The sequence below is a fragment of the Erpetoichthys calabaricus genome, chromosome 13 (genome assembly GCF_900747795.2).
Source record: "Erpetoichthys calabaricus chromosome 13, fErpCal1.3, whole genome shotgun sequence".
Classification (NCBI taxonomy): domain Eukaryota; kingdom Metazoa; phylum Chordata; class Cladistia; order Polypteriformes; family Polypteridae; genus Erpetoichthys; species Erpetoichthys calabaricus.
This window is the reverse complement of record NC_041406.2, coordinates 21337059-21351791: the sequence shown is the minus strand read 5'-3', so window position 1 is coordinate 21351791 and position 14733 is coordinate 21337059. Positions and strand designations below refer to the sequence as shown.

The window sequence follows — 14733 nt, the reverse complement described above, 5'->3', positions numbered from 1 at the left end:
TGATCTGGATATCTTCACAGGAACAAAGACCCGTTATAAAGATGATAGGAAAGTTACTTTGAAGAACAGTTAGTCTTAAAGAGATTAAAAATCTATGAATAGTTGGTATCCAAAAAGGCTTTATGAAGGAGGTCTGTCATTGGGGGCTGTCTTAAGTAATGCTTTGACTAACAATAGGAGTCAATTAATCAGTCTCCGTTAGGAGCTGTTGCATGACAACCAAGCATATTGCCTGTAAACAAAAGAAGCAGTTCTTGTAGCAATAGGTCATAGCATTTATTCTTTTTCCCACGTACCTGTGACCTGTCATGTTACGGGGTTACTTCATGCCTTACATATGTTGAGCATTATTGAGTGTTGCTTGATGTGGAGAAAAAATGTATTTGAGTGATTTAAGCATAAGGCTGCAACATAACAAAATGTGAAAAAAATGAAGGGGTCCGAATACATACAGAATCCACTGACTATACTGTACATATATGACAAATCTTTAACACGTGAAAAATCTTGGGGGATCTTGTGATTTGATTAGATATTGATTTTTCTTGACACAATTTCATTCAGAATCAATTCTTAATTCAATAGGTATATGTGTATACAGTGTGTGTGTGTATATAAATAATATATACAGATCATCCGGAAAGTATTCCCAGCGCATCACTTTTTCCACATTTTGTTATGTTACAGCTTTATTCCAAAATGGATTAAATTCATTTTTTTTCCTCAGAATTCTACACACAACACCCCATAATGACAACGTGAAAAAAGTTTACTTGAAGTTTTTGCAAATTTATTAAAAATAAAAAAATTGAGAAAGCACATGTACATAAGTATTCACAGCCTTTGCCATGAAGCTCAAAATTGAGCTCAGGTGCATCCTGTTTCCCCTGATCATCCTTGAGATGTTTCTGCAGCTTCATTGGAGTCCACCTGTGGTAAATTCAGTTGGTTGGGCATGATTTGGAAAGGCACACACCAGTCTATATAAGGTCCCACAGTTGACAGTTCATGTCCGAGCACAAACCAAGCATGAAGTCAAAGGAATTGTCTGTAGACCTCCGAGACAGGATTGTCTCGAGGCACATATCTGGGGAAGGTTACAGAAAAATTTCTGCTGCTTTGAAGGTCCCAATGAGCACAGTGGCCTCCATCATCTGTAAGTGGAAGAAGTTCGAAACCACCAGGACCCTTCCTAGAGCTTGTGATACACCACAGTTAGGTTATTTTTTAACAAGGGGGCAATTACTTTTTCACACAGGGCCATGTAGGTTTGGATTTTTTTTTCTCCCTAAATAATAAAAACCACCATTTACAAACTGCATTTTGTGTTTACTTGTGTTATATTTGACTAATGGTTAAATGTGTTTGATGATCAGAAACATTTTGTGTGACAAACATGCAAAAGAATAAGAAATCAGGAAGGGGGCAAATAGTTTTTCGCACCACTGTATATACTGCTAAACGTACAGCTGCTATATATATATATATATATATATATATATATATATATATATATATATATATATATATTGGTTTGCTACGTGCTAAACAAGAAGAGAGCAGCTGTACGCTTAGCAGCACTACACAGACTGCACTGACACTGAGAACACAGATGTCACTTCCTGACGCCCTTTTTCTGATATCTGACAGGCTGGTTCCACTAGACTTTTTTATTTTATCAGTCCTCCTCTCGCCTGCCGTCCTCCACATCCTCTTTGCTTGTGAACTGCTGCTCCACTCCCGCTATTAATAATAATAATAATAATAATTCATTACATTTATATAGCATGTACTTCCCCCTCTCGCCCGCCCACCTCTCCATACTCCTTGCTGCTGTATTAAGATGCTCTGCCCCCACTATTACCATGTACACCCCCCTCTCAAAAACCCACCTCCCCATACTCTTTGTATTGTGAACTCCGCTCCGCCTCGTCCCCGCTATTAGCTTGTTCAGCATTGAGTGATCGTCAACATCCCGCCCCACACCTCTCCTCTTGCCACATGCGATCCTTCTTCTAAAATATTTGCCCACCCGCTCGCTCGTCCCTTGCCATCTCTGCAGATCATTAGATCTGCGTGTGCCTGTAGATCTGCGGCTTTCATCTTGCAATATCATGCGAGATGACAGCCGGGCGCTAAAAGACGCTAGGGAGAACACTGGATTCAGTTAATCTTAGATAACCTCTGGAGATTAATACCAAATGGTTCATTAGGCAAAAAGTTTTGGTGACAGTGAACCCTCTTGTCTATTCCCACGTTATAATTTGAAGTAATACTGGGTTATATGATTAATAAAGACCAAGACTTCTGAACTGTTATAAAGTAATATAATCCATGTAGCTATATTGTAGCCAAACCCAAATTTATTTAGTACTATAAATAGGTACCTCCATCATGCTCTGTCAAAAGCTTTTTCCTGCATTCAAGAATAGTGTTCCTCTAGAGCAGGGGTGTCAAACTCAATTGCACAGGGGGCCAAAATCCAAAACACACTTTAGGTCGCGGGCCGAACAGGATAAACATTTATTGAACACACTAAAACTAAACTTTTAAAACTTAACTTTTTTGAACATAAATATGAATTAAAACAGACAGGAATATTATTCCGGAATAAATCAACTCAAACCTTAAATAACTTATAATATTTTGCTCTCCATAAAAATATATCCTGTCTAAATTATACAAGTTAGAAATAAAGTAAACGTTAAAAGAACAAACATTCAAATTTCTTTACTCTTATGTCATTTTATATAAAAAATAAACTTAAATTTTAAATATCCTAAAAGATTTTGCTCTCCATAAAAATATATCCTGTCAAAATTCTACAAATTCAAAATATGAACATGCTGCATAACAAAACCTGGAAATATAAATAAAATTTGTGGTTTTCAGCAATAACAAATCAAATCATTCAGTTGTCTTTGCTCTTATGTCATTTTATCAGAGCTGGGCGCCTGGCATCTTTTTTTGGCAATAAGTTCGTTTATGTTTGGTGTGAGGTTCTGTGTTGTGGAGATTCTCAGGATGGACTGCAGGTGCTCATCAGTGAGACGACTCCTGTGTGCTGTTTTGTTAGTCTTCATCACTGAGAAGAGCTTCTCACACAGATATGTGCTACCAAACATGCACAAGGTTTGAGCTGCATGTAGATGGAGCTGGAGCATTTCTGTGGGAATGGAGTGAATAAACTGTGCGGGCCCTGCAGTATCGTACTTTGCCTTCAGTGTGCCATTACACTGCAGCTCAATCAGCTCCATCTGAATCTGCACAGGTGCAGTTTCCACATCGACGTCAAATGGGTTGCGAAGCAACTCAAAATTCTTTTTTTGTTCTTCAAAGTCACCAAAGCGCCGTGCGAACTCGGCAAAGTGGGTATCAGCAAAGTGAGTATTTGTGAACACCGTTGTGCCGACTTGGTTCAACATTACTTGGCAACAAGGAAAGTGGGGCAAGTTGCACTGGTGCATTTGTGTCTCCCATAAAAGCAGCTTCACTTGAAATGCCTTCACTGCGTCATACATGTCAGTGATCATGCGGTCACGTCCCTGGAGCTGGAGGTTTAAGGCGCTGAGATGAGCTGTTATGTCTGCCAGAAATGCCAACTCGCATTTCCACTTTTCATCCCTAAAATTGGTGGAGTCTTTTCCTTTACTGTCCATGAACTGACAGATTTCGTTGCTGAGCTCAAAAACTCTGTTGAGAACTTTTCCCCAACTTCCAACGCACCTCTGTATGATAAGGAATGTAAGCAAACTCTGAATCTATCTCCCGCATAAAGGACTGAAATTGCCGGTGATTTAAACCTGTAGCTCGGATAAAGTTTACGGTTTGTGTTACAATGCTCATTACATTGTCCATCTTCAGGACTTTGCTACATAGTGCTTCCTGGTGTATGATGCAGTGATATGCCGTTAACTCACCAGTACAGTTCTCCTCCTGCATCTTTACTCGCATCCTTCCCACTAGTCCACTTTTTTCACTACACATAGATGGTGCTCCATCAGTTGTAAGTGCAATAAGTTTGTCCCAGGGCAGTTTCATGTTGGTTATACTTTGACATACATTTTCAAAAATGTCTTTTCCAGTTGTTGTCCCGTTCATCGAGTTAATGTCCATTATTTCCTCTGTAACGCGCAAATTGGAGTCCACTCCACGGATGAAGATGGCCAGCTGTGCAGTATCAGTCATGTTAGTACTTTCATCCACAGCAAGAGAGTATGCAATAAAGTCTTTGCTTCTTTCACTAAACTGTGTTCTTAAATCAGTGGCCATCTCACAAACTCGATCAGCAATCGTATTTCTACTCAGGCTTACATTTGCCAGCATCTGCTTTTTGTCTGGACATAAGACGTCAAACACCTTGATCATGCAGTTCTTCAGAAATTCTCCCTCGGTAAATGGCCTGGCTGATTTGGCGATCTCCTCTGCCACGATAAAACTTGCTTTCACAGCAGCTTCACTTTGTGATTTTGCACGGGTAAAAAACGTCTGCTGAAGTGTCAGATTCTTCTTTAACTCTTCTGCTTTCTGTATCTTCTGCTTTGCATTCAGGTCTTTCAGGTTATCCTGATGTTTTGTCTCATAGTGCCGTCTTAGATTAAATTCTTTAATTACAGCCACATTAGCTCCACAAATGAGACACACTGGGTTTACCGGCAATGTCAGTAAACGTATACTCAGCCTCCCATCGGTTTTTAAAGGCTCTGTTTTCAGAATCAACTTTTCTCTTCTGCATCGTGAGGGCTAGCTTCGCAATAACTTGCAGCATCATAAGCTAGACTTGATTAATGCGGGAAGTGTTCGGCAAGGCAGCTGAAGCGCTGCATTATGGGATCTGTAGTTTATTGTGTTACCAGCGCTTCATATCGCCGGGCCATTAATAACAATAATATATAAAATGATCTCGCGGGCCGGATATAATTACACGCCGGGCCGGATGTGGCCCGCAGGCCTTGAGTTTGACACATATGCTCTAGAGCAGTGGTCCCCCACCTTTTTGACAGCAAGGACCACTTTATTAGATGCAAATTTTTCCACGGACCGGTCGGGGGGGGGGTACAATTTTATACACAGTTTACATAACATTTCTATTATTATTAAGTTATTAAGCATTTCGCATACGTTTGCAACCCGAGATTTTTCTTCTTTTTTTGTATATAACAAAGACATGTGCTTTGCATTTGCCATTACAACAGATTGCACATCACAAACATTAACACTGCTATCTTTTTTTCGTGTCTGCCGTTTCTATAGGAGGGTGACAATGAGTTAAATTCTAATGGATGTTTTTCAAATGTTGACAAGCAATAAGCAAAATGTATCACTGAAAACCACAGAAAACAAAAACATCAAAAAAAAAAAACAGTACAAGGAAAGTTCGAAGAAAGAATTTTTTTTTTACATTGTTTCTGTTTGGGGATCGTTGTGCAAATGTGCATAAACTGAACTGTGACCACAGATCTAACTGCTCTGTGGATGATTCGTTCAAGCATTTCAAGGTCACTTCGTTGTAATGAAAGCATCTGCTGAATGTACTTCATAGTAATGTGATTTCTATAGACTCGTGTCATATGGGGAAACTGTCGGGACCATAAAAATACTTTGTTGTAATACTGTCTCACCTAAATCTCTCTGCTCTCTCTGCGCCACTGCAAAGCCCCGCCCGCCAAGCGTTCTGAAAAGTCTGAGTGAGTCTCCGTTGCCGGCAGTTCTCTCACGGCCCGGCTGTCAGACGGCTGTGGCCCGGTAGTGGGTCGCGGACAGGTGGTTGGGGACCCCTGCTCTAGAGGGTCAGATTCTACATTTAACAGGCAGTGATTGTATTGTTTGCTTTTCGGAAATTTCCGAGAGAACCACTTTTTCAGTTCTTCTAACTAAAACTTTCATCCATTTCTTATTGTTATTATTCAGGAGTAAAGTTGCCTTATGTCATGCACATTCTGGAAAGACTATTTATTGTATTGTTTTTGGTAGAAGTTTGTTTTCTCCAAATTCTTCTACATAAGCATTTATAACTATAATTGAACAAACAGAGCTGAAATGTTATATGAAATTCTACTGGATAGCCATTTAGGCCTGCAGTTTTTCTGCTGTGCAATTTGTTACAGTTGTCTTGAATTTTAGAAATCCTCAGAGGTTTCTTCAGCCCCATGTTCACTATGAAGAATATAAGAACTTCTAGTATTCCTTAAATATATTATTAATGTATCATACTACATTGTGAAGTTTCCTCTGTATGTACTTGTTGAGCTAAAATCGTATGTCCTTTTCTCCATGTTCATTGTAATGATAACATGACTTAAACATATGTTGTTCTGCTTCCTTTTATTATGTTGTTCTGTTTGTCTTGTGGTCAAAAAATTATATTTTGATTGAAGAGCCAATTTATTCCTGGTGGCACAGCATGTTGTATCAATTCTGAAAATCTCTTTAGTCAGCCTGTCTAGTCTGTAATTTATTTTTACGTGAAACCTACAAGAAAACTTGTAATCTTAAAATCACCTTCCTTGTTTCCCTGAGTGCTTCCGCAGAAGCCTCTTGAGCAGCATTGGTGGATTAAAAAAAAAATTTCTTCGTGTGTAAATGAATTTTATAAATTCCCCATCTGATAGCAACAAAGTGTTCAGTCACCAATTGCCAATGGAGGTTGTAGGGCCTAATAATGTGTGATTCATATTAAGAGGAGCAAGGTTAGGGATGACGGTAACATCGTATTTGCAAGATTCAGTGGAGATAATAGTAAATTATCAATAAAAAGTTAATGCATGTTTAAGTAACCTATGATGAATAGAAAGACAGTTTTAGATGTTATCGGAGTCTGGATTTAATACAAAACTAACTTTGCAAATTCTACTTAAAACAACTTGAGCTGAAAAGAAGCACGATGCCTGAACAAACTTATCAGGACAGTCTTTTCACTGGGTGAATCCAGGACACACTGGAAGCTGTTGCAGAAAAGAGGAAGGTGACAAAATTGGATGCCATAATGAAAAATTCCCTTCCATCCCCTCCAGGAGACACCCTTTTAGAGCACTTTTAGCCAAAGGCTCATTCCACACAGTGTGCTAAGATATGCCTCTTGAGGTCTTTTCTGCCCACTGCTTTCCGGTAATTCAGTGCTTCCTCCAGATGTAGTTGTTAAGTTCATTTTGAAATATCTGCACAATATACATGTATTTATTTTTTTATCAATCTAATTGATTGGCCTTATTATCCAACCCGCTATATCCTAACTACAGGGTCATGGAGGTCTGCTGGAGCCAATCCCAGTCAACACAGGGCACAAGGCAGGAAACAAACCCCGGGCAGGGCGCATGCACACACACACACATCTAATGCAGACACCTTAAGTTTTGTGTGATTGTGTTTTATTTATTTTTTTAAACATAATTAGAAGACAAATGTGACTTGTCCCATATCCTTATAATTGAAATGGGGCCTTACTTGTTAAGTAGGTCTCCTAAAAAATACTATAGTTACCTGTGATGAAAGAAATGCTACCAACCTCTCCCTCTCTCTCTGCTCAATGGAACCATTTTGCAGAATGGTTACACCTCCCCTTTCAAGTTGAGAAGCCTGATTTGAATTTTAGCATAAGAAAAAAAAATAGGATTTTTGGGTGACTGACAAGAAAACAGGAGAGATGTATTACCAGACTGCTCATAATAATAATAATAATCATTACATTTATATAGCGCTTTTCTCAGTACTCAAAAGCGCTATCCACACAGGGAGGAACCAGGAAGCGAACCCACAATCTTCCACAGTCTCCTCAGCATCACTACCACTGCGCCACCTGTGAGGATGAATGCCTCTCTCATATATCCTGATTAGTAAATGGACTACAATAAAAAAAATTAGGGCAAGGTAATGTGCTAATATAAGATTTATTTTTCCTAAACTGGTTGAAAACAGAAACACATAAAAATGCAATGATTTGTAAAAAGCTTGTATTGCAAAATCTGTGAGGTTAGCTGAGGGATTTAATCATTATAGTTGGTAAGATTGATCACTTCTTTGGTGCCGGTCTGAAGTCTTATTCAGTACCCTATATAAATGTAATGAATTATTATTATTATTATTATTACCACCCTGTTCATGTTTGGTTCCTTCAATGCTACCAATGGTTTCAGCTCCCTGCAACTGTAAAATTGGATTAAGTGAGCTAAGCTAAATGACAGATTAATGTTTTAAATATAGAACTTTTGTACAGTATATTATGTCACTAGTGTATTGTGAGTGCCATTTTATGTAGTAAATTATTTGTTTTTTTGTTTTTTTTTTAATTATTGCCTTCTAGTTACTTCTTAGCTTCACTGGCAGAAAAATGTACATTTTTTTTCATAAGGAATTCATTGAAGGGTCTTTTCTTTTTCTTTTTTCAATGGACATTTATGTGCATTGTTCTTTTATTAATGGGAGTTTTAGTATTTCTGGATAATTACTGTAACTTTTGTTTTTTTTCTAGAACCTTTTTTTGTTTTTAGGAAAATACATTGTAAGCATAAGTGATGTTAATAATGCAGTGAAATGAATAACTTATATGTCCTGAATTTGACAGTAATTAGCACATTAGCAGTAAAGAAAAGCAAAATAACACCTAGTAACCAAAAAACCTAAGCTAAAATAGCACAGTGTTACATATGAAAAAATATAAATCAGAAAATATTGGAAGCAATAAAATCAGAACTGGATTTTAATAGTATATTTGCAGTTCACATTTAAATACAGTACACTCGCAGAGTAAATTCTTAGGACCACTATACCACTGGGTAAGCCCTCATTTTTCTCTCAAAAAAGCTTCAGGTCTTCTTGGCATGAATTCCAGAAGATGCTGGGACTTTCCTTTGAGAATCTGGTCCATGTTGTCATGATTGCATTATGCAGTTTCTGCAGATTTGCCAGCTGCACTTTAATGCTACCAATCTCTCATTCTATTTCATCCCAAAGGTGTTTTATTGGATTTAGATCCAGTGACTGGGAAGGCCACTGAAGAACACTGTACTCGTTGTCATGTTCATGAAATCAGTTTGAGATGACTTTCGCTTTGTGACATAGTGTATTCTCATGAAAGTAGCCATTAAAAGATGGGTATACTGTGGCCATGAAGGGATGCACATGGTTAGCAGCAATATTCAGATAGGTCATGGCATTTAAGCAATAATTAATTGGTATTAATGGGCCCAAAGTGTGCACAGAAAACATTCCTCACACCTTTATACCCTCAACACCAATCTGGATTCATTCTCTTGGTGCCAAATTCTGATCCGGCCGTTCTTGTGTCTTAGCAGAAACTGAGATTCATCAGACCTGGCTACGTTTTTCTAGTCTTCATCTGTCCAGTTTTGGTGAGCCTATGCCCACTGCAGCCTCAGCTTTCTGTTCTTGGCTAACTTGAGTGGAACTCGACATGGCCTTCTGCTGTTGTAGCTCATCTGCCTCATTGTTCGACGTGGTGCGTATTCTAAGATGCATTTTCTGCTCCACGCAGTTAATATATAGTGGTCATCTGAGTTACTGTAGCCTTTCTGTCATCTGGAACCATTCTTCTGTGACCTCTGTCATCAACAAGGCCCTATTGTCCACAGAACTGCCACTCACTGGATGTTTTGAGATTTTTGCTTGAAAATCCCAAGAGATTACAGAAGTTACAGAAGTACACAGACCAACCATAATGCCATGGTTGAAATCTCTGAGATCACTTTTTTTTTTTCTTCTCCATACTCTGATGTTTGATGCGAACATTAACTGAAGCTCCTGACTTGTGTCTGCATGATTTTATGTGTTGCACTGTTGCCACATGATTGGCTGATTAGATAATTGTATATATTAGCAACTGTACAGTTGTTAGTAATATGTCCAATGGACATTAAAAATAGAAGAAGACTGTTGAAGTAATACTTTATTTCAAAAAATGCCCTAAAATATATGTATGTATATAAACTAGTTTTTAATTAATGTGAACTATGCTGTAAAACATTTCTAATATCATTAAGTTGTGCATTTTTCATATACAGTATAATGTATTTTTTATCAGCTTATCTGATACTTTAAAACTTGGAGCCTACACATAGTTTGATCTATGATATGTGTGAAAAGGCATTACCTAATAGTTACATAAAGTATTAGTAATTAAACCTGCTCACAGAATGTTGCCAAGATGATGTACTGTAAGATAAACATTAATAAAACCATATAAAAGATCAAAAAGCTATGATAAAAGTCTGAGCTATGCTGTGAAACACAAAACATTAAGCAGTTCTTTTAGATATTAGAAGAATGCATGGTAAGTGACAGCTGGGAAAGAGCATATTATTGCATATTTCAAATAGATTTCACAAAGATATAATCTGACAGCCTACACTGTTGATGCACAATTATGTGCTTTTTGGAATGTTTTTAAAATGTGACATATTTAAATTTTAAGCAACTGATATTTTAAAAACTGATCAGCCAGTAGTGAATCTATATATATATAATTCACTAAGCCGCCGACAAGTAGCCACCCATGGAAAGCACGCAAGACGGCCACCAACTCTAAGACCATTGGATACGACGACAACTCGCAGAGCCATGCCCGCCAACTCGGACGCAGCAACTCACAACACCGGGCGTCATTCACGTTCGTCTCTGCTAGACTCCACATGCACCTCTGAGCCACGTTGACTTTTCATTAGTCAACCTCAGTGGAACCTCGGTTCACACAGAGGCAGCGCGAGAGAGAGCCGGGCACACACACAGGCAGCGCGAGAGAGAGAGCCGGGCACACACACAGGCAGCGCGAGAGAGAGAGCCGGGCACACACACAGGCAGCGCGAGAGAGAGAGCCGGGCACACACACAGGCAGCGCGAGAGAGAGAGCCGGGCACACACACAGGCAGCGCGAGAGAGAGAGCCGGGCACACACACAGGCAGCGCGAGAGAGAGAGCCGGGCACACACACAGGCAGCGCGAGAGAGAGAGCCGGGCACACACACAGGCAGCGCGAGAGAGAGAGCCGGGCACACACACAGGCAGCGCGAGAGAGAGAGCCGGGCACACACACAGGCAGTGCGAGGGAGAGAGCCGGGCACACACACAGGCAGCGCGAGGGAGAGAGCCGGGCACACACACAGGCAGCGCGAGAGAGAGAGCCGCGCACACACACAGGCAGCGCCAGAGAGAGACAGACACACACACACACAGACAGTGCCAGAGAGAGACAGACAGACACACACACACACACACACAGGCAGCGCCAGAGAGAGACAGAGGCACACACACAGGCAGCGCCAGAGAGAGACAGAGGCACACACACAGGCAGCGCCAGAGAGAGAGGGGGCTGGACTCATAAGGTAGGAAGGCAATTAAAGAATGCACTGGGCTTGATTTTGTTTTCACTTCTGTTTACAGCGATCGGTTTGTAGCGTGCATTGTTGCAATGTTACTTTTCTTGGTGGTTTATTAAATTACGGATTTTTTCAAATGTTCATTTTTTTCCCTGTGCTTAAAACTCATTAAAAAAATAAGTGTGTTTTTAGCCAGCGGTTGGTAGCGCTATAGCGCAAACTATTGCAGTGTTAATTTTCGCTGTTGTTCAAGGTTTTCTCAGTGTTATTCAATGTTTTTACATTTAGTTTACTATTACCCTGTGCATTCTATGGTTTCATTAACTATATTTGTGCTTGAAAACTTAAAATATATATTTACATACAGTTCGTACAGTCTGGAACTGATTAATTGTATTTACATACAATCCTATGGGAGAAATTGCTTCGGTTCACAACCAACTCGGTTTACGACCAGAGTTTTGGAATGAATTATGGTTGTGAACCAAGGTTCCACTGTATTCTTTTCGGTTATGACGCACGACCGCGTCCACCATCGCAAACTGTTTTACATGCCATGGTCTTAGAGTTGGTGGGCGGGTCTCTGTGAGTTTCTCTTGCGAGCGGGCACATGACCAGGCGGTGTGTATGCTTCGAGAATGAGGGTGGACACGGCAGGACTATGTAAGAAGAGGCATGTTTGTCACGGATGTGAATCGCTGTATGCGGCGTGTAAAACAGTTTGTTTGTCATGGATGTGAATCGCTGTATGCAGCGTGTAGAACAGTTTCCGAGGGGTATCCCATGGTCTTAGAGTTGGTGGACGGGTCTCTGTCAGTTGCTCTTGCGAGCGGGCACATGACCAGGCAATGTGTATGCTTCGAGAGCAAGGGTGGACACGCCAGCACCATCTAAGAAGAATCATATTTGTCGCGGATGTGGATCGCTGTATGCAGCGTGTAAAACAGTTTGCGAGGGGTATTCCATGGTCTTAGCAGTGTCTATACTTTGATGTGAATCAATGTATGCAGCATGTAAAACGCTGTATTGTATGTTGCCCTTTCCAGAGTTGCATCTTTTCATTCACCTACAGTCGTATCCTCAAAACCAACCCCATTTGGACAACTGTGTCTTTCAGGAAGTGTTCACCCATCAATACATAATTATGTGGCGTATGCTACGCCGCGGGTTGGCTAGTGAGTTTTAAAACTCAAGAAAACACAGTATATTCAATCAAATTCTATAATGGTGGTTTCAAAAAATGGCCACCCTTCCAAGTAGTGTGAGTTCTCAATGTGTTATTGTAATGGTTTATGCAGGCCAGTGGCACTACATATTGGGCATGTATTAGTGCTTACACACTGTTTTTATTTTCTTCTGTACTGCATGTTGCTTATCAAGCAGAATGTTTTCTTGTTTACTTAACCTTTTTATTTGTTAGTAAAAGATTGAATACAATTAGGAATTCTAATGTGTTTATTATGTAGGGCACATTCAACCTAATGTATTGCTTAAACTGACATGACAGTAGAAAGTGCAGAACAAGTGTATTTATTTTTGTCACATAAACTGTTGTTCAGTGATGGGGGATTTGTTTGTTTGTTTGTTTATTTGTTTATTTATTTATTTGTTTATTCTTATTTTCAATACAGAATCCTGAAAAGCAGCATCTCGGAGAATGTCATCGCAGGACAAAGGTTTTGTTGTGCCAGGAGAAAATAATGTCCTCCAGAACTCTGTCTATAGTCACCCAAATCCCGGAATAGGAATGCCACCCCCAAGTTATGGGCCTCCAACCTATGGTGCTCCTGCACCCACATATCCTCTTGATGCTTTTGGGCAGCCCATTTTTCCACAGGGTGCTCCTGGCTATGGACAGCCAATGTTCCCTGGACAGCCCACATTCCCTGGACAGCCCACATTCCCTGGACAGCCCACATTCCCTAGCCAGCAACCGCCGTTTCCTCAAATGCCTTTCCCTCAAATGCCTGGCCCTTACCAGCAAGGTCCTCCACAACCAGGATTTCAGCCTCAAGGTGTTCCACACACAGATGATCCATCCGGTGAGTATACAGAACTTAATTCTCCTCATAAACATAATTCATATTTCAAAAATGCATTTAAAAAGTAGTGCAGATCCATCCATCCATCCATTTTCCAACCCGCTGAATCTGAACACAGGGTCACGGGGGTCTGCCGGAGCCAATCCCAGCCAACACAGGGCACAAGGCAGGAACCAATCCCGGGCAGGGTGCCAACCCACCGCAGGACACACACAAACACACCCACACGCCAAGCACACACTAGGGCCAATTTAGAATCGCCAATCCACCTAACCTGCATGTCTTTGGATTGTGGAAGGAAACCAGAACACCCGAAGAAAACCCACGCAGACACGAGGAGAACATGCAAACTCCACGCAGGGAGGACCCGGGAAGCGAACCCGGGTCTCCTAACTGCGAGGCAGCAGCGCTCCCGTGCCGCCCGTGCAAATCCATATACTGTATTTTATATGGGATTGGAAGCTATATGTATTTTTAACATTACACTTGTTTTCATTATTTGCTTAATTAAAAGCCAGAACAAAGCTACCATTTTTCCAATACCTGCCACTACAGACTCACCCAGGCATGATCCTGAGCTGGTTTAAGTATACAAGAAAATGGATGGATAATTGGGTGGACCCAGCAGAAATGTAGCTTTGTTTAAAGTGCTATTGCTTAGCAAGTTGAGCTAGTGTGTAGCTTCCATTGCTTTATCTCAGCTTTGTATGGCACAGTTATAAAAAGAAAGTTTTTCTCTCCACACGCTCAACTCAATTGGCAGTTGAGTTTTTACAATATCACACTGAATTTTTATTTCACATCTAATTTTATAATGGTATAAAAGTGCCAAAAATAAATTCATTTTTCTTTCTGAAAAGCTGAAGGAGATTTTATTTTATTATTAAGTTAAAACCATGCAGGATTTTTAAGTTCCTGTGCCGAAATTCAAGCACTGGGAAGATTAAACACGTTTAGGAAAAAAATCCATCCATTTACCGGCACTTAATCAGCAAGATAAAGTTAAGAACCATGCAGACATGCATATACACTTGAAAACCTGGTATGTTCTGTTTCAGTAATATGCAGTATTAAAAGAAAGAGTTTTTTTTTTTCCTTTTTCAAAATAAAATAATTTCATGAATAACTGTGCCTCAAAGGAACGGTCAGCTTAAATTACATAAAACAAAAATGGCTGGAGAAAACACTCCACATATCTGCACTATATACAGTACAGTATGTTTGAGTTTTCATTTTATGTATTGTGTTTAGCGCCTTGAACGCCATGTTGGCATCTGTGTGTGCCAGTAAGTTAACATGGTATATGCTCTCTGAATTTTTTTTTATCTTTCTATTATAAAAAAAAATCTTGGAAGGAAGACTAG

At 40.0% G+C, this 14733-nt stretch overlaps 1 protein-coding gene across 1 annotated transcript in view; it reads left to right on the top strand.

Annotated features, from left to right (window-relative positions):
• The window catches only part of grinaa (glutamate receptor, ionotropic, N-methyl D-aspartate-associated protein 1a (glutamate binding)), a 65470-nt gene that overhangs the window by 25600 nt on the left and 25137 nt on the right, over window positions 1-14733 (top strand). The window contains exon 2 of the mRNA XM_028818002.2: window positions 12959-13369. Within this exon, the coding sequence (XP_028673835.2) occupies window positions 12985-13369 (385 nt within the window). The 5' untranslated portion in view covers window positions 12959-12984. The remainder of the gene's footprint in view (window positions 1-12958; window positions 13370-14733) is intronic.